Source organism: Cetorhinus maximus, chromosome 3, assembly GCF_964194155.1.
Source record: "Cetorhinus maximus chromosome 3, sCetMax3.hap1.1, whole genome shotgun sequence".
NCBI lineage: Eukaryota > Metazoa > Chordata > Chondrichthyes > Lamniformes > Cetorhinidae > Cetorhinus > Cetorhinus maximus.
In genome coordinates, this window is record NC_135881.1 from 158569523 (window position 1) to 158596968 (window position 27446).

General features: G+C 46.0%; 1 protein-coding gene across 3 annotated transcripts in view; it reads left to right on the plus strand.

Moving 5' to 3' along the window:
* tmem108 (transmembrane protein 108) overlaps nt 1-27446 on the plus strand; it is a 228844-nt gene that overhangs the window by 127594 nt on the left and 73804 nt on the right. For all 3 annotated transcript variants that reach the window (XM_078539173.1, XM_078539170.1, XM_078539171.1), the window contains exons 4-6: nt 23963-24122; nt 24281-24408; nt 25306-25445. In XM_078539173.1, coding sequence (XP_078395299.1) covers nt 25388-25445 — 58 coding nt within the window. In that variant the 5' untranslated portion in view covers nt 23963-24122; nt 24281-24408; nt 25306-25387. The remainder of the gene's footprint in view (nt 1-23962; nt 24123-24280; nt 24409-25305; nt 25446-27446) is intronic.

Here is a 27446-nt window from a genome sequence, read left to right on the forward strand (position 1 = left end):
AGATACCACTACTAGGGCACCAAAAAGACTAAAAATGGTGCGAAACAATGCTGGCCATGGCTGCACTCAACGTGTCTCAAAGCTTCTGCACAATAGGAAATGTTGAGTGGTAGTCAGTCAGAAGCAGATAGTTTTGTCTGCCTATCAGGAAGAGTCCTGTTGCTAACTTGGTCCATAGTGATGATGGCATAACATGTGTTTGGAGAGGTTCTTCCTGTTGGCTAGCCTGGTGTTTCTGACATAGATCACAAGATCTCACCACATACAGTAAAACAATCAAGTCAGAGGGAGTACAGCTGCATTAAGCTTCAAGGGAGTAAGGCAAGGCTGGATGGCCTCTACTTTAATGCCAGGAATATTACAGGTAAAACGGATGAGTTAAGGATGAGGAATTGTGACATTGTAGCCATCACTGAGACGTGGTTGAGGGAAGGGCAGGATTGGCAGCTCAACATTCCGGGATATAGAATCTTCAGGCGAGACGGGAGGGGGTAAAAGAGGAGGAGGCGTTGCATTATTAGTTAAGGAGTCAGTTACTGCAGTAAGGAGAGATGATATTTTGGAGGGGGCATCAAATGAAGCTTTGTGGGTAGAGCTTAGGAATAAAAAGGGGCAGCCACATTGGTAGGTGTTTATTATAGACCCCCAGATAGTCAGCGGGAAATTGAGGAGCAAATATGTGCACAATTTGTGGAGGTGTGTTAAAAACAATAACCAATAGGGTAAATATATTCGGTGATTTCAACTTTCCCAACGTTAATTGGGATGGACATAGTGTTAAGGGCTTGTATGGAGTCGATTTCTTGAAATGTGCACAGGAGAACTTTTTCGGTCAATATGTCGAGGGTCCAACATGGGATGGCGCAGTGCTGGACTTAATTCTGGGGAATGAAGCCAGACAGGTGGCGGCGGGCAAGCATTTTAGCGATAGTGACCACAACATGGTACAGTTTAAGTTTGTTATGGACAAAGAAATCGACAAGTTGCAAAAAGCTGTTTTGGATTGGAGGAGAGTGGATTTTAGTAAAATAAGGCAGGATATGGCTAAGGTAGGCTGGAAACAGTTACTTTTGGGGAAATCTACAGAGGAGCAGTGGCGGGTGTTCAAAAAGGAAATGGGGAGGGTACAGGCTCAACATGTTCCCTCTAGGGTGATAGGAAGGAGTAACAAGCCCAGAGAACCATGGATGATCAGAGATATTCAGGATACGATGAGAAGGCAAAGAGAGGCTTTTAGCAGGTACAAGGGAAGCAAATCAACAGAGGCATTAGTGGAGTCCAGAAAGTGCAGGGTGGTGCTTAAGAAAGCAATTAGGAGAGCAAAGAGGGGATATGAGAAAGCTCTGGCTGGTAAAAGTATGGAAAATCCCAAGATATTCTATAAGTATATCAATGGGAAGAGGATAACCAGGGAAAGAGTAGGGCCCATAAGAGACCAAGGGGGCAATCTATGGGTGGAGCCAGAGGACATCACTAGAGTGTTGGATGAATACTTCACATCCATCTTCACCCAAGAGAATGAGGATGAAGGTATCGAACTCAGGGAGAGAGACTGCGAGGTTCTTAAGCAAATTGATATAGGGAGTGACAAGGTATTGGAGGTGTTGGCAGGCTTAAAAGTGGACAAATCTCCAGGTCCAGATGATTTATGTCCCAGACTGCTGAAGGAAAATGCACATGGGATACAGGGTAATTTGATAAGGTGGATTCAAAATTGGCTTAGTTGTAGGAAGCAGAGGGTGATGACAGAAGGATGCTTTAGTGACTGGAAGCCAGTGTCCAATGGCGTACCACAGGGATCTGTGCTCGGTCCCCTATTATGTGTCATTTATATAAACGACATAGATGACTATGTGGGGGGTAGGATTAGTAAGTTTGCGGATGACACAAAGATTGGCTGGGTGGTTAACAGTGAGGTTGAGTGTCTTGGGCTGTAGGAAGATATAGACGGGATGGTCAAATGGGCAGATAAGTGGCAGATGGAATTTAACCCTGAAAAGTGTGAGGTGATACACTTTGGAAGGAGTAATTTGACAAAGAAGTATTCAATGAACGGCATGACACTAGGAAGTTCTGAGGAACAAAGGGACCTTGGCGTGTGTGTCCATAGATCTCTGAAGTCAGAGAGGCATGTTAGTGGGGTGGTGAAAAAGGCGTATGGGACACTTGCCTTTATTAATCGAGGCATAGATTACAAAAGTAGGGCGATCATGTTGGAGTTGTATAGAACCTTGGTGAGGCCATAGCTGGAGTACTGTGTCCAATTCTGGTCACCACATTATAGGAAGGATGTGATTGCACTGGAGGGGGTGCAGAGGAGATTCACCAGGATTTTGCCTGGGATGAAACATTTAAGTTATGAAGAGAGGTTGGATAGATTTGGGTTGTTTTCGTTGAAGCAGAGAAGACTGAGGGGCGACCTGATCGAGGTATACAAGATTATGAGGGGCATGGACAGGGTGGATAGGGAGCAGCTGTTCCCCTTAGTTGAAGGGTCAATCACGAGGGGACATAAGTTCAAGGTGAGAGGCAGGAGGTTTAGAGGGGATGTGAGGAAAAATGTTTTTACCCAGAGGCTGGTGACGGTCTGGAATGCATTGCCTGGGAGGGTGGTGGAGGCGGGTTGCCTCACATCCTTTAAGAAGTACCTGGATGAGCACTTGGCACGTCATAACATTGAAGGCTATAGGCCAAGTGCTGGTAAATGGGATTAGGTAGGTAGGTCAGGTGTTTCTCACGTGTCGGTGCAAACTCGATGGGCTGAAGGGCCTCTTCTGCTCTGTGAGATTCTATGATAACATGCACATTCTTCCTTTTCAGATAACAGTCTAATTCCACTTTGATATGTCGTAAAGATGTGCTTAAGTGTTAACTGTTTCCACACTGATCGTAAAAGAACTAATTGGACAAGTTTTCTCGAGTTTAATAAAGAAAGAGGTTAGCTTTATGACACACAAACTGATCTAAGTAAAGTAATAAAATTCATTCTGCACGCATGCGGGCACGCATACCCACGCGCGCACACGGCAGGATTTTTGGGTCATCAGGCAGGCCCGGGAGCTGCCGGGAAACAGTCCGCCGCCCACGATCGTTCCCCGCCATTATTTCACACTGGCCAGTTAACAGCCAGCCAGCATGAAATGCATGCTGAAAGGCTCAGCGCTGCCGGGGTGGGGGACGGCAGGAGGGTGTGCGCTAAAGTCTCCACAGGCGTGGGGGAGCACACAATGAAAGCTCAAGGCGGAGAGCTGCCTCAGGGAGCTGAAGAATTTTAAAATCAAAAATAAAGATGTGGAAATTCGGGAAAAAAAATTGTCCCCACATAGGACTTTCACACATGAACATGGATGAGGTTTCCTCAAAAACGCAAAGGCCGCCTGGCCGATATGCCTGCCAACCATAAGGTTGGACAGGCAGCGAAAAATCTGTTTTAATTAATACTTTAATGGCCTTAAGGGGCCTCTTAATTGTTGGTGACTGCTGACTTGCGCCCACCCGCCCACCAACCGAAATATTGCGTGAATGATGTCAGGACGCTCGCCTGATGTGATCGCGTGCTATTTTATGCTCGATCAGGTCAGGCATGCACCCGGATGTAAAATTCTGCCCATGATGTTCACATACAAATACAGATTACAGAGTGGGGAAGGATATCTTGGCCAAATTAGAGTCCAGAAAAAGTGAAGAGGATATACAGCCTGTAGTTTAGTGAATCCATTGGCTTCAGGCTGAATTCAATGGCCTTGATGCTCCCAATTTAAAGATGTTGATAACTGAGTTGGTTGCTCTTCTGGAGGCAATGGTGCTGGGTTGGATTCTTCTTTTCTCAGAAGATTTCTCTCTCTGTCTGCAGCAGGATGTCCCTGGATGGTCACCGCCAGCAAACAGGGCTCAAAGCTTAGCAAATGGGTTGGCAACTTGTCCCTCTCTAAGCTGCTTGCTATCAGTTTTGCTAAAAAAAATCATGTGCCTAAAACACATGGCTTATCATGTGACCTTCCTTCTCCAGTTGCTGTGTGTCAAATAATAACTTTTAATCCACCAGCTGGAAACCTGAATTGAAATTTTAAAAACAGACTTTTCAAAAATAAAGTGACTTGAACCTACAGTCCAAGGTGGCTAACCCCAATTTGCAATTTGCATTTGACATTCCAATTCATTGGAATGGAGACAGTCTGTCTGCAAAAGTTGTCAGTGAAGTATGAAGGCCTCTCATTTCCTGTCCTATTAAGGGGCATTCGACTGTTGCATATGGGCCATTAAGACTAATCACTTGGACAGTTGGACCCTGGCTAAGATAGCTTTCCAGACACGAGTTAATCAATTCACCCTTGCAATCCACAGATTTTGAATACCTCAATCAAGTCTTCCCTTCTCCAAGGAAATCAGTCCCAACTTCTCCAATCAATCTTCATAACTTAAGTTCCTCATCCCTGAAACCATTCATGTGAATTTTTTCTGCACTCTTTCCAATGCCTACCCAGAACTGGAAAGAATGCTCCAGCTGAGGCCGAGCTAGGATTGTTTACATATTCAACATAACCTCCTTGCTCTTGTACTCTATGCTCCTTGCTCTTGTACTCTATGCTCCTATTAATAAAGCCAAGGATACTGTATGCTTTATTAACCACTCTCCCAACCTGTCCTGCCACCTTCAATGATTTATGCACAAATACACCCAGGTCACTCTGCTCCGGCACCCCTGACAGAGTTGTAACCTTTATTTTATATTGTCTGTCCATGTTCTTCCTGTCAAAATGAATCACTTCACGTTTTTCTGTATGGAACTTCATCTATCACTTGTCTGCCCATTCCACCAACTTGTCCATGTCGTTTATGCTTCCAAATTGCATGTCATCCACAAATTTTCAAATTGTGCACTGTAAATCAGGGTCTAGCTCATTAATATATGTCAGGAAGCCTGGAATACTGGAACTCCACTATAAATCCTCCTCCACCCCAAATAACATCCATTAACCATGACCCTCTGTTTCCGGATGCTCAGCCAATTTTGTATCCATGTTGCTGCTGTCTCTTTTATTCCATGAGCTATAATGTTGCTCACAAGTCTATTGTGTGGCACTGTATCAAATATCAATTGGAAGTCTATGTACACCACATCAACAGCATTGCCCTCATCAACCCTCTCTGTTACTTTAAAAACCTCCAGAAATTTAGTTAAACATGATTTTCCCTTAACAAATCCATGGTGGCTTTCCTTAACTAACCCACATTTGTCCACGTGACAATTTTGTCCCGAGTTATTGTTTTTAGAAGTTACCCCACCACTGAAGTTAAGCTCAGCAATTACAGCCTAGTCAGTTTATGTAACATTTGTAATTCTCCAATCCTCTGGCACCACCCCTGAATATAAAGATAACTGGAAAATTGTGGCCAGTGCTTCCACAATTTCTACTTTCACTTTCCTCCGTATTCACAGATGCATTTAATCTGGTCCTGGTGCTTTATCAACTTTACATACAGACAGTTTATCCAATATCTCCTCCTTATCAATTTTAAATCCTTCTAGTCCATTAATTACCACCTCTTTCACCATGACCAGTTAAGAAAGCAAATGGCATGTTGGCCTTCATTATGAGAGAACTTGAGTACAGGAGCAGGGATGTCTTATTGCAGCTACACAGGGCCTTGGTGAGACCACACCTGGAGTATTGTGTGCAATTTTGGTCTCCTTACCTAAGAAATGATAAACTCACCATAGTGGGAGTACAGGGAAGGTTCACCAGACTGATTCCCAGGATGGCAGGATTGTCGTATGAGAAGAGATTGGGATGACTAGACCTGTATTCATGGAATTTAGAAGAGTGAGAGGGGATCTCATTGAAACGTATAAAATTCTGACAGGGAAGGACAGACTGGATGCAGGGATGATGTTTCCCCTGGCTGGTCTAGAACAAGAGGACACAGTCTCAGGATGCGGGATAGACCATTTAGGACTGAGATGAGGAGAAACTTCTTCACTCAGAGGGTGATGAACCTGTGGAATTCTCTACCACAGGAGGCTGTGGAGGCCAAGTCACTGAATATATTTAAGAAGGAATTGGATAGATTTCTAGACTCTAAAGGCATTAAGGATTATAGGGAGAAAGTGGGAGTATGGTGTTGAGATGGAGGATTAGCCATGGTCATATTGAATGATGAAGCAAGCTCAAAGGGCTGGATGACCTACTACTCCTGCTCTTATTTTCTGTTTCTATGTGAATGACCAGGGTGTGGACCAGATCGATAGCAAGAGAGAGTCAAACAAAAAAAAAGAAAACTAACATAAAAATTGGGTCAGAGAAACTTGCAATTATAACGGATGGCGCTTTGGAAAAGGGCGTGAAAGCGGTTACAATGACACTTATCCCAGGTATTTTCAAAGAAGGAAGGTCAAAGGGATATTGTCAAAATGTGCACAAAATTCCCCAGTCTGAATTAAGATGCAGCTGGCTTACCATTCGAATTCAAGATTTTTAAACAGCATACAGAGCTACGGTTTCTTGATTCAGGTGTATCCGAACTAGATAAGCAAGCCAGCATTTGCTTAGCAATTGGGAACGAAGGTCTACAAAGGCCAAACATGTTAGGATTAACAGCAGAGGAGCTAAAGGATCCCCAAAGGATCTGGACTACATTGGAAGACCGATTCAGAATCAGGTTAAACTTCCGTATTCATCAACAAGAGTTCATGTCATTTCAACAACAGCCTACAGAATCCATAGACCACTTGGTCAGCGGATACAGATAAAAGGGTATGTACTGTGATTTTTCAAACGTAGAACTAGCAGACAGAATTATTGAGTTGGTGATCTCCAATTTAAATGTTCCAGAAAGATCTGCTAGACCAGCCCAAAACATATAGCATTGAAGAGCTAACTCAAGGATGGACATTAGTACGAAGTGATCATTGCAAGTTGACTAAGCTTACAGGTCCTAGGGACAACCCTATCTATGTTTGTTGATGCACTTATTAGAACACCCAAACCTACCAAGACATGTGGAAGGTGTGGCCTTCTGCATGCACTAAGGACATGCCCACCTTTCCAACAATTCTGTAAGCATGTGGCAGAAAGGGCCACTGGCAGAAGTAGTGCACTAGAGCAAAGGCTGATGCAGTTACAAAGCTGTGCACTGATCCAATAGGACCATACACAACTTCAAGCAATAAGTAATAATCCTGTAGATCACTGTGAGCAACTAAAGACACCTCCAGACAAGGTTACTAGTTACAAGATGTGGGTGTACCAGCAGATTACTTCTGTGCTTTAGAGACTCAGAGTCTTCGGTTATATGCACTTATGTAATGATAACTAAAGATGAACATGTATTGTAAATAGTTATACTTCTTTGGAATGGGGGAAAGTTTATTTAAAAAGAAAGGGGGATGTTGTAATATGCCTTTAAGGGATTGCAGCATAACAATCACTAGAAGGAAATGTGTCATGCGATCCAGTTGTAGTTTCACTTTTGCTTTTAAGTGGATGAATTAACCGCGCAAATAGATGTAAACAGGTATGATATAGTTGGGATTACGGAGACAAGGCTGCAGGGTGACCAGGGATAGGAACTGAACATCCAGGGGTATTCAGTATTTAGGAAGCACAGACAAAAAGGAAAAGGCGATGGAGTTGCATTGCTGGTTAAAGAGGAAATTAACGCAATAGTGAGGAAAGATATTAGCTCCAACAATGTGGAATCTGTATGGGTAGAGCTGAGAAACACTAAGGGGCAAAAAACGTTAGTGGGGGTTGTATATAGACCCCCAAGCTGTAGCGGTGATGTTGGGAATGGCATTAAACAGGAAATTAGAGATGCATGTAATAAAGGAACATCTGTAATTATGGGTGACTTTAATATGCATGTGGATTGGGCAAATCAAATTAGTAACAATACCGTAGAGGAGGAATTCCTGGAGTGTATACGGGATGTTTTTCTGGACCAATACATTGAGGAACCAACGAGAGAACAGGCCATCCTTGACTGGGTATTGTGTAATGAGAAAGAAATAATTGGCAATCTAGTTGTGCAAGGCTCCTTGGGGATGAGTGATCATAATATGATAGAATTCTTCATCAAGATGGAAAGTGATGTAGTTGATTCTAAGACTAGGGTCCTGAATCTTAATAAAGGAAACTACGATGGTATGAGGTGCGAGTTGGCTATGATGGATTGGGAAATGTTACTTAAAGGGATGATGGTGGATCGGCAATGGCAAACATTCAAAGAGCATGTGGGTGATCTGCAACAATTGTTTATTTCTGTTTGGCGCAAAAGTGAAACAGGAAAGGTGGCCAAACCATGGCTTACAAGGGAAATTAGAGATAGTACAAGATGCAAGGAAGAGGCATACAAATTGGCCAGAAAAAACAACAAACCTGAAGATTGGGAGCAGTTTAGAATTCAGCAAAGGAGGACCAAGGGATTGATTAAGAAGGGGAAAATAGAGTACGAGAGTAAGCTTGCGGAGAACATAAAAACTGACTGTAAAAGTTTCTATAGGTATGTAAAGAGAAAAAGATTAGTGAAGACAAATGTAGGTCCCTTACAGTCGATAAATCCCCGGGGCCTGATAATCTACATCCCAGAGTACAAAAGGAAGTGGCCCTAGAAATAGTGGATGCATTGGTGGTCATCTTCCGAGATTCTATAGACTCTGGAACAGTTCCTACAGATTGGAGGGTAACTAATGGAACCCCATTATTTACAATGGGAAGTAGAGAGAAAACAGGGAATTATAGACCCGTCAGCCTGACGTCGGTAGTGGGGAAAATTCTGGAGTCAATTATAAAAGATTTAATAGCTGAGCACATGGAAAACAGTGGTAGAATCGGACAGAGTCAGCATGGATTTACTAAAATGGAAATCATGCTTGACAAATCTACTGGAATTTTTCGACGATGTAGCTAGTAGAGTTGATGAGGGGGAGCCAGTGGATGTGGTTTATTTGGACTTTCAGAAGGTTTTCGACAAAGTCCCACATAAGTGATTGGCATGTAAAATTAAAGCGCTTGGGATTGGGGTAGTGTATTGAGATGGATAGAAAACTGGTTGGCAGACAGGAAACAAAGAGTAGGAATAAACGGGTCTTTTTCCAAATGGCAGGCAGTGACTAGTGGGGTACCGCAGGGATCGGTGCTGGGACCCCAGTTATTCACGATATATGTTAATGATTTAGATGAGGGAATTAAATGTAATATCTCCAAATTTGCAGATGACACAAAGCTGGGTGGGAGGGTGAGCTGTGAGGAGGATGCAGAGATGCTTCAGTGTGATTTGGACAAGCTGAGTGAGTGGGCAAATGCATGGTAGATGCAGTATAATGTGGATAAATGTGAGGTTATTCATTTTGGTAGCAAAAACAGCAGATTATTATCTGAATGGCTATAAATTGAGAGAGGGGAATGTGCAACGAGACCTGGGTGTCCTCGTACACCAGTCACTGAAGGTAAGCATACAGGTGCAGCAGGCAGTAAAGAAGGCAAATGGTATGTTGGCTTTCGTAGCGAGAGGATTCGAGTACAGGAACAGGGATGTCTTGCTGCAATTGTACAGGGCCTTGGTGAGACCACACCTGGAATATTGTGTGCAGACTTTATCTAAGGAAGGATGTTCTTGGAGTGCAGCAAAGGTTTACCTGACTGATCCCTGGAATGGCCGGATTGATTTATGAGGAGAGATTGAGTTGATTAGGATTATATTCGCTGGAGTTCAGAAGAATGAGGAGGGATCTCATAGAAACCTATAAAATTCTAACAGGACTAGACAGGGTAGATGCAGGAAGGATGTTCCTGATGGTGGGGGAGTACAGAACCAGGGGTCACAGTCTCAGGATATGGGATAGACCATTTAGCACTTAGATGAGGAGAAATTTCTTCACCAAGAGAGTGGTGAGCCTGTGGAATTCGTTACCACAGAAAGTAGTTGAGACCAAAACATTGTAAGTTTTCAGGAAGGAGTTAGGTATAGCTCTTGGGGGTGAAAGAGATCAAAGGGTCTGGGGAGAAAGCGGGAGCAGGCTATTGAGTTGGGTGATCAGCCATGATCATAATGAATGGCGGAGCAGGCTCGAAGGGCCGAATGGCCTACTCCTGCTCCTAGTTTCTATGTTTAAGCAGAGCGCACACAAACACAGCCTCTCTGCTGATGTATCTTCAAGCTTTATACCTCTGTATATCTGTTCTCATGTGCCTAGTCTCAATAAATGAACCCACAATGTGTTTACCCAATCTCTTAGGATCAATCGGCGCCTGCATACCATTATGAAGATATGACAACAGGTTCCTATAGGAATCAATGTTAAAGCCAGATTAAGGTTTCTTGGGACATTTCTTGTCTGAAAAAATGCTATACAAGTTGAAATGCTGTACCAAACATGAGCAGCACTGTGCAATCCTAGCTGAAATGACTTGTAAAATAAAGTACATCACCAAATGTGAAAGAAATGATATATGATATCCAATAAAAAAATACGCTCACCATACAGATACCTGTACTGTACATTTATATTGATCAGGCTCCATCTAGCGGTCAGTGCTGTTATGAGCTGAAGTCCCAAAACTACCTGCACTGACCAACATCTGCCACTAGATGGAGGTCAGGACCTCAGTGCGAGTTCATCACCGACAAAGCCAGAAGCAGAGGCAGTAGTGAAACGAGAAGCCAGGAGAAGAACAGACCCTGGGGCCTAAGGCAAGAACAGAGGGCAGGAGGGAAGGCCCAGTTGCAGGAGGTGAGGATGGGGAGTTGGGGGCAGAAGGCGAGAGCAGGGGCAAGGTTGGGAGAGGGGGCCCAGGCGGTAGGGTGGCAGCGGATGGCACTGACAGCAAGAGCAGAGGTGCCAGGGGAGCTATTTTGTGAACAGGTAGGCTATAGAAGAGGAAGTCTGTGGTAAACAACATTAAAGTGAAACTGAGAACGTTAAATGGACATACTGTCACTACTTTATTAACAATGTTAAAGTGAAACAAAATCAAGTGAGGCAATGCTAATCGAGGACTTAACTGTATTTATGTACCTATAGAAGCCTTTGGGATTCCTGTTTATGCTGGATGACAGTCTCTTTTCATATTCTCTCCTTGTTTCCCTTATTTCCTTTTCGTTTCCCCTCTGAACCTTCAACATTCGGCCTGGTTCTCCAATGTATTACCCCGCTGATATCTATCATAAGCGCACATTTTCCTCCTCACCTTAATCTCTTATGTCCTTTGTCATCCAGGGAGCTCAGGATTTGTTTGCACTCCCTTTCCCCTTCAAGAGACTATATCTTGACTGTGCCCAAACTGTCTCCTCTTTGAGGGTAGCCATCTTTCAGCTACCATTTTTGTTCTGTTGAAGGGTCATGTGGACTCGAAACGTCAACTCTTTTCTTCTCCACCGATGCTGCCAGACCTGCTGAGTTTTTCCAGGTAATTCTGTTTTTGTTTTGAATCCAGTTTATTCAGTCCAGATTCATTCTTGCCAAATTGAAGTTGGCTTTCCCCAGTTAATTATTCTTACTCTGGATTGTTCTTTGTTCTTTTCCATACTCAACCTAAACCTTATGATACAATGATCACTGACCCCTAAATGTTTTACTGATATTTGATCCACTTGGCCCACTTCATTCTCAAGAACCAGGTCTAGCAGTGCCTCCACTCTCATTGGACTGGACACATACTGCTGTGGAAAAATTTCTTCAAGACTCTAGGAACTCTTGCCTCTCTCAGCCCTTTACACAATGACTATCCCAGCCTATATTTGGATAATTAAAGCCCCTCATTGTAACTGCTCTGCAATTCTTGCACCTTTACAGAGAAAATAGGAGTAGGAGTAGGTCATTCGGCCCTTCGAGCCTGTTCCACCATTCATTATGATCATGGCTGATCATCCAACTCAATAGCCTTCTCCTGCTTTCTCCCCTTATCTTTTGATCCCCTTTCGCCCCCAAGAGCTACATCTAACAACTCCTTGAAAATATACAAACATACAATGTTTTGGCCTCAATTACTTTCTGAAGTAGTGAATTCCACAGGCTCACCACTCTCTGGGTGAAGAAATTTCTCCTCATCTCAGTCCTAAATGGTCTACCCCGTATCCTCAGACTGTGACCCCTTGTTCTGGACTCCCCCACCATCAGGAACATCCTTCCTGCATCTGCCCTGTCTAGTCCTGTTAGAATTTTATAGGTTTCTATGAGATCCCCCCTCATTCTTCTGAACTCCAGCGAACATAATCCTAACCGACTCAATCTCTCCTCATATGTCAGTCCAGCCATCCCAGGAACCAGTCTGGTAAACCTTTGCTGCACTCCCTCTATAGCAAGAACATCCTTCGTCAGATAAGGAGACCAAAACTGCACACAATATTCCAGGTGTGGTCTCACCAAGGCCCTGTACAATTGCAGCAAGATATCCCTGTTCCTGTACTCGAATCCTCTCACTATGAAGGCCAACATACCATTTGCCTTCTTTACCGCCTGCTGCTCCTGCACGCTTACCTTCAATGACTAATGTACGAGGACACCCAGGTCTCGTTGCACATTCCCCTCTCTCAATTTATAGCCATTCAGATAATCTGCCTTCCTGTTTGTGCTACCGAAGTGGATAACCTCACATTTATCCACATTATACTGCATCTACCATGCATTTGCCCACTCACTCAGCTTGTCCAAATCACACTGAAGCATCTCTGCATCCTCCTCACAGCTCACCCTCCCACCCAGCTTTGTCATCTGCAAATTTGGAGATATTACATTTAATTCCCTCATCTAAATCAGTAATATATACTGAATAACTGGGGTCCCAGCACCGATCCCTGCGGTACCCCACTAGTCACTGCCTGCCATTCGGAAAATGGCCCATTTATTCCTACTCTTTGGGTAGAATTCTCCCCCCATTGGGGAAATGATGGGCGGGCACGTGCGGGCACGCTTCTGTTCGGAGCCCCCAATCGGGGGCACGCTGCCATTTTATGTAGGCGGGCCTTAATTGGCCGGCCCAGCGTGACGTCTGCAGGGAAGCGGTATGCACTCCCTGTGTGGGCAGGGGGAATCCCTAAAATCGAGAGTGTGCTCTTTCGCGCATGTGCACGAAAGAGCGCACTCATCTCCCTGAGGCTAAGTGCTGCCTCAAGGAGATTGCCTCTACTTTCAACAAAATTAAAATTAGAAAAAAAAAATTCCCTTACATGTCCCCTCATGTGACAAAGTCACATGGGATGGGACATGTTCATAACTTCCATAACAACTTTATTAAAATTTTTAAAACCTTACCCGCCGGTGGATGAGGTTGCATGTTTTTTCCAGTTGTCGCCGGGGCTCCTGGCCGACCTGCCAACCTAAAGGTTGGATGGGCAGGTCCACTAATTACTTTAATTGCTCTGTCAATGGCCTCAATTGGTCATTGACAGGTCGGTGGGCACACAGCTGATTTTGCTGCGACCCCACCTTCCTGAAAATTTAAATGGGGCGTGGTGATGTTGGGAGTTCCACCCGATGTCACTGCGTCATTTTACGTTATGTTAAGTAGTATGTCATAAATGATCAGCTGTCCTTTTTTACTAACAGGCAGCTTGATGTTCATTCTTGATCATGCACAACTTAGAATTATCAGAAAGCAAAGCATGATTTTCTTTAAAAAATCCGCCCCCGCTTGCCGACGGTAAAATCCTGCCCTTTGTTTCCTGTCTGCTAACCAGTTTTCTATCCATCTTAATACACTACCCCCAACCCCGTGCGCTTTAATTTTACACGCTAATCTCTTATGTGGGACTTTGTCGAAAGCCTTCTGAAAGTCCAGATAAACCTCATCAACTCTACTAGTTACATCCTCGAAAAATTCCAGTAGATTTGTCAAGCATGATTTCCCTTTCGTAAATCCATGCTGACTCTGTCCGATTCTAACACTGTTTTCCATGTGCTCAACTGTTCAATCTTTTATAATGGACTCTAGAATTTTCCCCACTACCGACATCAGGCTGACTGGTCTATAATTCCCTGTTTTCTCTCTACCTCCCTTTTTTAAATAATGGGGTTCCATTAGTTACCCTCCAATCTGTAGGAACTGTTCCAGAGTCCATAGAATCTCGGAAGATGACCACCAATGCATCCACTATTTCTAGGGCCACTTCCTTAAGTATGCTGAGATGTAGATTATCAGGCCCTGGGGATTTATCGGCCTTCAATCCCATCAATTTCCCCAACACCATTTCCCTGCTAATACTGATTTCTTTCAGTTCCTCCCTCTCACTAAACCCTGTGTTCCCCAACATTTCTGGTATGTTATTTGTGTCCTCTTTTGTGAAGGCAGTTGGTCAGCCATTTCTTTGTTCCCCATTATAAATTCCCCTGTTTCTGACTGTAAGGGACCTATATTTGTCTTCACCAATCTTTTTCTCTTTCTGTAATTTCCTTGAACATTGTTCCTCCACATCCTTTCCACTAGTTGGTGGCATATAGACTACATAGAGCAATTTAATTGCACCTTTTTTGTCCTGTAGCTCTACCCAAATATATCCTGTCCTTGCACCCTCTGGGAAATCCTCTCACTCCAACATGGCAATGCTCTCATTAATCAATACTGCCACTCATCCCCCTTTTTCTTCCCTAACTTTCTTGAACACCTTGTATCCAGGAATATTTAACACCCAGTCCTGCCCTTCTTTGAGCCAGGTCTCTGTTATAGCTGCAACATCATATTTCCTCTGTCAATATGTGCCTGTAACTCACCAATCTTATTAACCACACTTCGTACATTCACATACATGCACATCAGCCTGATTCAGACTTTATATTTTCTCCCTTAATAACTTACTATTTCCTATTCTAGTGCTATCTATCTCTCCCAGTATTCTGTACATCCTGGTATTTCCCACTGATAATTCCTCCTGGTTCTCACACCCCTGCCAAGTTAGCTTAAACCCTTTGCAATAGCACTGGCAGTCTCAACTCAGTCCTGGCTCTGTTTAGGTGCAGCCCATCTGGCCTGTACAGGTCCCATTTCCCCCAGGGCCACAGCATCTTTCCAGTCACACATTCATCTGCTTTCTCCTTCTATTTTCTCACTTGCCTGTGGTACTGGGAGTAATTTGGAGATGACTAATTTTGAGGCCCTTCTTGCTAATTTTCTACCTAGCTCCCTAAATTCTGACTGCAGGACCACATCCTTCATTCTTCCTAAATTGTTTATACCAATGTGTACTACCCTCCCCCCTCTGGGTGCTCTTCAGTGCCATCCTTGACCCTGGCACCAGGGAGGCAACACACCATCATAGATTACATACGAACATTAGGAGCAGGAGGAGGCCATTTGGCGCCTCAAGCCTGCTCCACCATTCAATAAGATCATGGCTGACCTGGTTGTGGCCTCAACTTCACATTCTGCCAGCCCCAATAAGCTTTGACTCCCTCATTAGCCAAGAATCTACCTACCTCTGCCTTAAAAACATTCAATGACCCTGCCTTATCTGTTTTCCGGGCAAGAGACTTGCAAAGACTTGAGAGAAAAGAATCCTTGTTTCCAATCCACATCTCCCTATTCCCCTAACTATGGAATCACCTATCACTATTGCTGCTCCAGTCTTCCTTATACACCACTATACAGCCAAGCCACCTGTGGTGCCATGGACATGGATGGCTCTGGTTGTACTCCCCAGATGGATCATCACTCTTATCAGTATTCAGAGCTGAATACTGATTGGAGAGTGGCATGCACTTGACAGTCTGCTAATCACCATTTTCTCTCTCCCTGCGTACTCTTAAGCAGTGGGGCGACCACATCTATAAATGTGCTACCCAGGAAGCTCGCAACCTCCAGGATGTACTGCAGTGACACCGAGTGCTGCAGAAGTTCTGAAACACGGAACTCAAGCTGCTTCAACTGACAAATCCTTCACAAATGGTTATCCAGGACATGGGAAACATCCTGGCGTGCGCATACATAGGGTGCACATACATAGCACAGTGTGTGCACCCTAAAGGTTGGACCAGCCCTGCCATTCCTTGTCTATTAGTTAATAACCTTGCTACTGTTAATGAACCCCATTACTGCTAGTAACCCTTCACCAATACTAAGAAACCTTAATAAAACTTACCATTACTAATAAACCTTACTGATATTGATGAACCCTACTGATACATAATATACCTTACTAGTAGTAGTGAACTTTACTTTCAAAAAAGAAAGATAAGATTTGCTAGCTGCTCATTTGTTACTTGTTATTAATATGTCATATTTTCAATGTTTTTAATATGCTAGTTGTTCAGGCACAGTCCCTAAGCAACAATATTTACTTTTCTCTTTGTTTCTCTCTCTTTATCCAGCACTTTCTAAGTTCTGCTCCATTCTCACTCCTTCTCAACGTAAGAAAGAACTTTCATTTATACAGTAGCTTTCATATGTACTGGATGGTCTAAAATGCTTCACTGCCTATTATTATGTTGGCGAATCCTGCAGCTAATCTGTTAAGAGCAAGATCCCACAAACTCCAATGAGATAGAAGGCCAATTAATTTGCTTTTGATAGGGTTGGTTGAAGGATCATTTTTGGCCAGGACTTTACCATCTCAATCAACCCTATCAAAAGCAAATTAATTGGCCTTCTATCTCATTGGAGTTTGTGGGATCTTGCTCTTAACAGATTAGCTGCAGGATTCGCCAACATAATAATAGGCAGTGAAGCATTTTAGACCATCCAGTACATATGAAAGCTACTGTATAAATGAAAGTTCTTTCTTACGTTGAGAAGGAGTGAGAATGGAGCAGAACTTAGAAAGTGCTGGATAAAGAGAGAAACAAAGAGAAAAGTAAATAATGTTGCTTAGGGACTGTGCCTAAACAACTAGCATATTAAAAACATTGAAAATATGACATATTAATAACAAGTAACAAATGAGCAGCTAGCAAATCTTATCTTTCTTTTTTGAAAGTAAAGTAAAGAGAAATACCTTGTTCTTCAAATAATGCTTTGAGATTTTTCATATCTATCTGAGGTTTGAGTCCATGCCTTTCAATACAGAGGTTATCAAATGAGCTAAGCTATTTCTATTGATAAAACAATGATTAGTGTATCACAGAATCACAGTACAGAAGAGGCCCTTCGGCCCAACGAGTCTGCACCGATACCTATTCATGTGAGGTACACTATTCTGTGTACCTCACGTGAATAGTTTTGATTTGTGCCCTAGTCAGTTTGTGCCCTTAATTCATGTCCTGGGGCTTAACATTAACCAGACACTGACTTGGACTCCATAAAAATACTGTGGCTATAAGAGCGGGTCAGAGGCTAGAAATCCTGCGGCGAGTAACTCAGCTCCTGACTCTTCAAAGCCTGTCCACCATCTACAAGGCACAAGCCAGGAGTGTGATGGAATACTCTCCACTTGCCTGGATTAGTGCAGCTCCAATAATGCTTGAGAAGCTTGACACCATCCAGGTCACAGCAGCCAGCTTGATTGGCACCACATCCACAAACATTCATTCTCTCCATCACCCATGCACAGTGGCAAACGCGTGCACTATCTACAAGATGCACTGCAGGAACTCACCAAGGCTCCTTTGGCAGCACCTTCCAAACCCACAACTGCTACCATCTAAAAGGACAAGGGCAGCAGATGCATGGGAGCACCACCACCTGCAAGTTCCCCTCCAAGTCACTCATCATTCTGACTTGGAAATATATCGCCGTTCCTTCACTGTCGTTGGATCAAAATCCTGAAACTTCCTTGCTAACAGCACTCTGGGTGTACCTACACCACATGGACTGCAGCGGTTCAAGAAGGCAGCTCACCACCACTTCTCAAGGGCAATTAGGGATGGGCAATAAATACTGGCCTAGCCAGTGATGCCCACATCCTATGAATGAATATATTTTAAAAAATACACTCTACAATTAAGCTGGAAGTGGTGATGATGCCGTAAATACAGTTTACATGGGTTTTCACAAAGCTTGCCCAAGCTCCTCATGAAGTTAGTGGGATTCTGAAGAGGCTTTTAAAGGAAAGGAGAACAATAACAAGGTGATGGTGTTTGGAGAAGGTGTTCCAGAGAGTGTGGCTGAGACAATTGATGCCCTGCCACCATGGTTGATTTGAACATGGATGTATAAAAACCACAGAGTCAAAGGAATGAAGGACAATGGCTGAAGAGGTTATAGAGGTTGTGGCAGTGGGGCAGGGGTAGGCGTAGGGTGGTGCTGGGTGAGGCTGTGGAGTAATTTATAAAAGGCTGAAAATATTGAATTCAGTGCATTGGGAGACATTGGAGGTCAGTGAAGACAGAAGTACAGAGGTAATGGGTGAGTGTGAGTTAGACCAGGATACAAATGCCATAATTTTTGATGAAAGGCATTGGAGACATCAGGGGTAGAATTTTGCCCTGATCGGGTGGGCGCGTTGGGTGGACCTGGGAGTAGTCGCAAAGCCGGCCACCGCCCGCAATCAGATCCTGACTGCAATTTCCCGCTGGCTGGCCAATTAATGATCGGCCAGCATGAAACGCATGCTGTGGCAGAATTTTTCCCTCACCGGGCAGGCTCGGCGGGGGCAAGTGGGAGTGGTCGGGAAGCTGACCGCTGCCCATGATTGGGCCACAACTGCAATTTCACGCTGGTGGGCCAATTAAACCTGGCTGCAGAATGTTCGAGAAGGGGCAGGTGGGGACAAGGGCCTGTCAGCTGCCAGGTCCAATGGCGACCCGGTAGCCAGTTCATAAACCGGTGCAGGCAGCCCCAGGGAGGCTGCCCACATTGGAGTTGCTGCAACGACATGGCTGCAAAAAAAGATGTAGCCGGCCAGGCGGGAGGTGAGGTCAACTGGGCACTTACCCACCACCACCCTCCCCCCACCCCCCCTCTCCCAGTTTTTCTAATGAGTGCCTTGCCGTCCTTCTGAAGGAGGTGGCTGCCAGAAGGGTCAGCCTTGTCCCCAGAGATGATGGGAGGAGGCTACCACACCTCACAAAGAGGGCATGGGAGGAGGTGGCAGCCCGGGTGAGCAGCCATGACACGGTGCAGCCCATCTGGGTGCGGGGCCGGAAGAGGTTTAATGACCTGCTGCGCTCGGGAAGGTTGAGTACCATGTTGGCATGGGTCAGTGTGTTGAAGTGTTTTGGGCTGGCCATCTCCCTATGAAGCTTTGGGGCGTTAGTGTCTGAGTGCCAAATAGCAATCACACCAGAGCTGGCCAAGTGGGGGTGAGCCCTGGCTACTTTTGACTGAGTGCCTTGTGCCTCAAGGACCATGTCGTGGATGTGCCCTGTGAGGTGCTCCTCAGATGGAGTTAGCCAGGCTGCAATGGGGCCGCAGTTAGAGCGTGGACTAATCAATGCTCCTCTGTCCTTTCAGGAGAAAACATCCTATAACAGTATTGAGAGGTCATGGACTAGCAAAGGACCTCCACACCACCTCACCCTCTCCAAGTACAAGCAGGATGCCTTAGAGCTGGAGAGCCAGCACGCACCTCAGTCAGCTGGTCTTGGAGAGGCTAGGGTGTCAGACGAAGGTAAGAGTGCAGTGCACTGAGGTGAGAGTGTCAGATGCTGCAAACAATCTTGTGCAGTCTCATCATTGATGGGAGCCTCCAGACTGGAGTCCCCATTGATCATTGAAAGATGATGGCACCATGATGCAGATCTCCATTGTGTCACCAAGGTGCCTGGCATGCACAGTAATAGTGTGATGACTTAAACTAATGACATGTCCTCCTTCTGCCTTAGATCTGCCACCAAGCAGCCAATCTCAAGACCTTTAGGAGCTACCCCTGACACCAGAGGGCCACCATGCTCCAGAAGCACCTGCGTCGCACCCACTCTTTGAACCAGGCACCAGTGCAGATATCAGCACCTCGGTGGGTATTAGTTCCGCAGCTAGTATCTCGGTGTACATTGGTGAGGGCACTTCACAGTCGCTTGGCGAGCAGGTGGAGGCAAAGAGTGCCCAGGGCACTGGTGACCGGAGGACTGCTGGAGACCAGGACGATGCTGAGTCAAAGGCGAATGATGAGCCTCTGGAGTCGTCCATTAGGCAGCAGATGTTGGAAGTACAGCAGGATGTGTGAGAGGAACTGGCAGAGATGCATCAGGGCCTGTGTGCCATGGTCTCCGTTGTGGAGGGGTCCATGTGTTGACCCTCGTGGCCGATTGCAATGCCTCCTCCATTGAGAGAGTGGTGACTTTCTTGGAGAGGCTGCTCCTGGAGCTGAATCAGGGGTTCCTGGGGTTGTTCTCGGACCTGCAAGCCCTCACAGAGAGACTGAGCACAGGTGGTCAGTGTCCGTGTGGGAGATGGATGAGGCACCCAGATTTCCAGCTAGGTGTATGTCCGTCAATGGCAAGAAGGGCGGTCCAGAGCGACCTCACATTGGCGCACGAGCTGCTAGTCGTCTCTGTGGGCTCCTGTCAGGGCACTCTGGATGACGGCAGCAGCTCCTCTGCCCCTCTGCCAGCCGTGGCACTCGCGCAGGCTCCACGGGCCAGAGGACGCCTGCCAAGGTCATCAAGGCCAACAGGACAGCAGAGTCAGCAGGCTGTCTCCAGTGCTGGTGCCAGTGAGGGGGGATCACAGAGATGTAGCACCCATAAACGTAAGTTTAAAGCATCTTAAGCACAAGAGGGACTGGTCACGGGTGATCTTTTGTTCTCCCATTTTTTTCGCCCTTTTTTTAATGGTGACCATCAACACCTGATATTGTTCTGCTCATAATCTATGAGCGCCAACATTATATTACATTTGCTGTTGACTTGAGTATGCTTCATTTGTTTTGTAGGTGCAGGGTACGCCAGTATGTAATGCTGAACATGGGTGACTTGAAACTTTATTGTACAGGCACTGAGTGTATCTTGGGGGAAAAGGAAAGGGTCATTTCTGTGATCCACGATGGAGGTGGCAGCCCTGGCATGAAGTGGTGGCGTTTATTTGGCAGCCTAGCTGAAGGAGCATTGGATCAAGGTGTCCCTGTCTCCCTGGAGGTTACAAAGATCTGCCTCCATGCCCTCAGTGTTCTCCTCACCGGGCTCCTCTTCTGATTCGCCAAAATCCTCTTCCTCCAGTGAGTCCCACCTTGCCAGTGCCAGATTGTGGAGAGCGTAACAAGCAACCACTATCAGTGACACCCACTCTAGTGGATATTGTAGTGCGCCCCCTGAATGGTCCAGGCATCAGAAGCGCATCTTGAGAAGACCTATGGTTCTCTCTACCACCGCCCTTGTGGAGGCATGACATCCTATTGTACTGCTGCCTGGCCTCTGTTCTTGGGTGGTGGAGAGGCATCATGAGTGACCTTTGCAATGGACAGCCCTTGTCACCCAGCAGCCGTCCATCCAGTCTGACACTGAAGATCCTCGGCACCTGGGAGTGTCTCAGGATGTAAGCGTCATGGGAGCTGCCTGGGTACCTTGCACAGACTTGCATCCCATGGTCACATACTATCTGCACTAACATGGAGTGGAAGCCCTTCCTGTTGACGAAGGTACCCAGCTGACCCGCTGGTGCCTTGATGGCCACGTGTGTGCAGTCGATGGCACCCTGGACGTGGGGGAACCCAGCAATCACTGCAAAGCCTTGGGCTCACTCAGCCTGGCTGACCAGGAAATGAAGGAAAGTCAATACGCACCTGAACAGAGCTTCTGTCACCAGCTTGACGCAACTGTGGACAGCTGATTGGGAGACTCCACACAGATCCCCCACTGAGCCCTGGAAAGAGCTGGGGGCATAGAATTTGAGGGCCACTGTGACCTTTAGAGCCACTGGCATGGGGTGTCCACCCACACAGTCGGAGCTGATGTCAGGCCCGATCATCTGACAAATGGAGGTCACTGCCTCCCTTGAGAGGCGGATCCTCCTTCGGCACTGCACCTCAGACATATTGAGGAAGCTGCATTGCCGCCCGTAAACCCTGGCAGCAGGATAGTGGCGTCTTCTGTGGCCCCTTCCACCTTGGACTCCCTGCTGGCCCTGCGCCCCTAGTGCCTGCGCCTCTCCTCCCATAGGTCACTCCCCTGGAAGCTGCATTGGGACACCTGGCCTCCTCTCCCTTCTGCACCTCTCTTCCTCCTCAGAAGAGGTGCCTCCAGTGGAGATCACAATCCCCATTACCAGGGTAAGGGCAGGCTGTCTGATACCTGGAAAGGTCCACATGGCCTGAATCTTCCGGGGACCTAGTAGACAGCAATGAATCCTGAAATGAAGCCTGGAAATGCTAAAAAATGAAACCCCGAACAGAGCTGAAGTTGCCAAGTACCAATGAGCAACCAGCTGCAAACTATCTCCAAAACTCCTCAATGCTCACACTGGCATTGCTGCTGACCCTTTTTATCCTGCCTGAGGTTTTGCAAATTCTGGGCTGCCTGTTTTGCCCATGCAACCAGTGAAAAATCACACGGATTTACGTTTAATCGCCATCAGTTGTGTTGTCAAGGGCCTTAACTGGCCTCTTAATGGCGGGCGTGGCTCCGACTCCCACGCGTGCCCACTGATTGAAATACCGCGTAAGCGTGCGATGATGTCAGGACACTCGCCCGACATCATCCGCGCATCATTTATGCTCATTTAGGTCGGGCGCACGCCCGCCCGATGAGAGGAAAATTCTGCCCCAGATCTAGAAGTCACAGAGGCATGGATAAAGGTTTTATGCACAGTGATTTTTGATTTATGCAGAGATTTGTGATGTAGAAATAAACAATGTTGATGTTTGGTTGAATGCAGTGTTGAAAACTTAACTTGGATTAAACTGATTGTGATAATTTTGATTCAGCCTAAACAAGTAGCTGGAGAGGGCGATGAATCAAGGCAAGGTTTACACAGCAATGTTCCTTCTAAGCTGTGTTGCCTTGCAATGACCCTGAAAGTCCCTTTGCAGGCTATGCCCAAGGCAACCCCTTTAAATTACTACACCTGCATGGCTTCCCAAAACAATTTAAAGCGGCTATGCAGTTTAAATAAGTCATCTGTGCACTCTTTAAAAAATAGATATAACATTGATACAGAGTTAAAATTCATAGAATTGATAGATTTTCTAGGGCTTAGCATATCCACTAAGCTTTCCCTATTTCCAAGAATAATTTTAATGGAATATTCATGTAGACCTGGACAAATGTCATGAACAACTGTATATACCATTTTTCCAGAGTTTCTGCCCACCTTCCAGCAAAGTTATGGCTTGTGTTTCGAAGAATCCTTTGCAAAATGATGGCTTAAGTGTTTTGCGAATTGGCTTAACAATGGAAAATAGATGGTGTCCATAAACGCTCCTCACATGGAATTGATCTAGGACGTCTGCTGTTCACAATGTTTGTGAATGATATGGAACAGTGTGTCTCCACTAGTAATGTTGAAATTGCTGATGATGTGTAGTTCTGGACAGGTAGCGAATATAGAGATTACCTAACCGCTCCTGCTAACTACAGTGCAGAAGACCCCGAAGGAGCTGAACAAGAGCATGCTACAAAAATGTCAGAAGGAAGCCACAGATGGCCCCATGGTTTGGTAAAACCTCCCTCCAGGCCCCCCTTCAGGTTGCAAGGACAAGGCAAGGCAGGAGGACCTCTTCCCCTGGGGCAGTAAGAAGATTCCACCCTGACTGACCAAGTAAGCCCAGTCGGAGATTGGAGAGAAGATCAGGAGATGTGGGATCACTGCCCGAGCATGAGCGCAGTGCTGAAAACAGGAAAATGACCTCCATTGCTCTTCCAAGGCGGGTCCTCCATACTGATTTCCTCTTTGGGACTTGCATGTGGCAATGTAAGAGGTACATCAGGTGAGGAGAGAGTGACCACCCAGTTGCAGGCAGTGACATTTCCTGTCAGGGGCAAGGCTGCATCTCAACAAGAGGGGTCTGCTTGTCTTCCTTGACCCCGACCAGGTCCCTTGAAGACAGATATATGCAGGAGGCATTCGTTAACCCCCATCATGGGCTAAGGGGCTGCCAGCAGCATTAAGTGTTGTGCTTGTCTTCAAGGGGAAACTAACAGCGCCCTTCTTTCTGCTTGCAGGAGAAACAGACACCTATAATAAAGAGAGGGCCAAGACTGGTAGAGGATTCCCACACCAGCGTACCCTGACCCCCGACTGAGGAGGAGGCTCTGGAACTGACTGAGTCGCATGGTGGTCGATCAATTGCTGATGGCAAGATAGGAGTGTCATCACAGGAGAGTGAGTAAACGAGTGCAGGGGCACAAGGGTGTTTATGGCCCACACATGAAGCACATAAGTCATGTCCACCACTGGACACATGGAGCTCCATATCAGGCATGTTGGGATGAAGAGTTGGGGAGCCCTTAACCCTTCAATGTTTGTGTTCTCTTGTGCAGGTCTTGGTCATCCCACAGTGGACACAGCTGCAGAGACTGGGGACCAGTCGGCCAACTTTGAGGAGGAGGGGGAGGGATTCTCAGAGGGTGCAATGTCACATCATCCACTTGCCCCTCCAAGAGCGCAGGTATTCTCATGTCAGTGGGTATGTGCCTGCAAGTAGATTCAGGGTCACAAACTGGTGAGCACATCACAGACGCACCCAGGCAGCTGATGGAACTTATGACAGCTGAGGCCACTAGCAGTTGGAGGACTGTGGGAGGCCATGTTGAATCTCAGGCTGAAAATTTGCCTCTGCACCTACTGGAGCTTCAGCGAAAGGTAAGGAAACATCTGGTGCTGATTGCAGAGGCTCCTGGAACTCATGTGCGATGATGGAGGAGTCCATCCAGGCCATGAGTTCTGCCATGTCTCAGGCATATGGGTGCATGGCGTACTTCATAGAGAAGTTGCCAACCCTCATGAATAGCCCGCTCCAGAAAGCCACTCAGTGGATGTCGGGGACGCATGCAAACCTGCACATCATCGCCTTGTCCATGAGCTTTATGTAGTAGTGACAAGGCAAGAGGGAGATGTGGGACCTAGGCCTCCACCAAGTGTTCGTCCTTCTCAGGTCAGCGAGGAGATGCAGGTGTGCCTCGTAAGAGACAAGGACCAGCTGCCTGCTGCATCTGGGATCTCCTTGGTGTGGACAGCAGCTCCTCAACCCCTCTGCTAGAGACAGTATCTCCAGTAGCTGCGCTGACAGGGGAGGGTCCTGCACCTGTGCAGGAGCCCATCAGCTTGCCAGTGTTCTCCAAAACTCAGCTAGCCAGAGGAGGGCCGCCATGGAGCAGCCCAATCAGCATCCTGTCTCCACATCATAGAGGCAGACTTAAAAGTGTTTAAGAAGAGCACCTAGCTGAACTTGGGGTCCATGGGCATTTTGATTTTGTACATGTAAAGTCTTCATTATGTTGTCCAACTTAATAAATGTTTGACTCACTGCTGCTGTTCATCCTTTCCATTCTTGCTACCTTGTTAGATTTCATCTACAGCCTTGCTCCCTCAATGGGCTGCTTGTGTTGAAGTAGGCCACATCTGGTCAGCTCCTCAGCTTTGCCAGTATGTACCATGCACCTGGGTGCTGGGCGATGGAGTGCGAAATGAAGGAGGCAATAGCAGGTGAGTCTTTATTGCACGGATTGTGAAAGGGTATTAGGGTCACAAGAACCAGATATATATGAGATTGTGCAAAGCCTCCCTTGCACATCTCAAATCCACTTGCCTCTGGTGCAAGGGGTTTCTCATCCTGCACCGCCTGCTTAGCAGCCTCCCCTACATCTTCCTCATCAGTTGAGGAGTAGCAATTGATCGTGTGCTCTTTATGCAAGACCTCTCCCCTCTGCAATGCTAGGTTGTGCAGAGCACAGCAGACCACCACGATACGTGAGATCTCCACAGGGACATACTGAAGGGCTCCACCGGATCACTCTAAGCACCTGAATCTCATCTTCAGCAGCCTTATGCTCTGCTCGGTGGTTGTTTGCTTGGACCCATGGCAGGTATTGTGCCTCTCTTCTGCTGCAGTGCTTGGGTTCTTCACAGGCATGAGGAACCGTGTCTTCAGAGGAACCATATCCCTGAGAAGTCATCCATGAAGGTGGGTGGGTGGCCAGAACAGCTCTGGCACCTGGGACTACTTGAGTATGTAGGTGTCGTGGCTGCTTCCTGAGAACCATGCACACACCTGAGGGATTCCCTTTCGATGGTCTCAGATGGAATGAAAGTCCTCTCTGTTTATGAAGGCTGCTGGTTGGTCCGTGGTTGTTTTAATGGCTACACGCATGCAGTGGATAATACCCCTGCACCAGGGTAATCCAGTGATCACCCCAAAGTTGATGGACCTCTCCACTTGACCATCTGGGTTAGTGTGGTAGTGCATGTAGTTGCCGGTCTCTTGAAAAGGGCTTTGGTCGCCTCCTTAATGCACCAATGAGCTTCAGCTTGTGGGATCTCACACATGTCCCCAGTGGATCCATGAAATGATCCAGAGACATAGAACTTGATAGCCACAGTGATCCTCAGAGCCACCAGCATTGGGTGTCTATTAACCTCCATGGGTTCATTGCTAAGCATGGTACATAAATTGACGACCGCCTTCCCGGAGAGCCTCAGTCTGCAGTGACACTGCTGTTCGAACACTTGCAGATAGTTGTGCCTTTTGGGAATAGGCCTTTCTTCATCTAGGGGCTGTTTACATTGGATTGCATAGGATGTCCAGCCCAACACCAAGCCGGTCTTTATGCTCCACTTGAATCTCCTCCCATCTTTCCTCATCTAAACCTATCAGTGTAACCCTCCAGTCCCATCTCTCTTATGTTTTTCTGTAGCTTTCCCTTAAATGCATCTATACTATTTGTTTCAATCACTCCCTAGTCACAAGTTCCACATTCTCACGACTCTTTGGGTAAAAAAAGTTTCTTCTGAATTCCCCATGGGATTTTTTTGGTGTGTAGTTTTATAAATGGCTTCTAGTTGTGCCCTTCTCTGCAACAGGAAATATTCTCTCTATATCCACTCTATTAAAACCTTTCTATTAGAGCACCCTCAGGCTTCTTTTCAAGTATAAGAGACCAGCCTCTCAATCCTTTTCTGATATATATAGCCAGCATTTCTGGTATCATCCTTATTAAACTTCTCCTTTTAATTCTATCGCTCTAGAAGTAAAGCCTAGTGCTTGGTTTGCGTTCTTTTATAGCTTTGTCAATCTGCAGTCCAACTTTTAGTGATCGATGTGTTTGTTGTTTGAGATCCCTTTGTTTCTCTACCTCACTTCGAGATGCATTTTCAAGTAAGAAGTGACCTCCCTATTCTCCCTACCAAAATGTACCAAACATTATTTGTGTTGATTTTCATTGCCATTTATTTGCTCATTCTGCAAGTTTATTAATGCCCTTCTGTAATTTCTTGCAATCCTCCTCAGTTATTGACGATCTCCTCAAAAACATCCGCAAATCTAGGAATTGTATTTTAGATTCCAAAGTCCAAGTTGTTGATGTAAATTGTGAACTGCAGTGTTCCACTGCACTGATCATTGTGGAACAACACTTCCCGCCTTCTGCCACTCTGAATAACTACCCTTTATTCCCAATCTCTGCTTTGTCTTCAAACCAGCTAGCAATC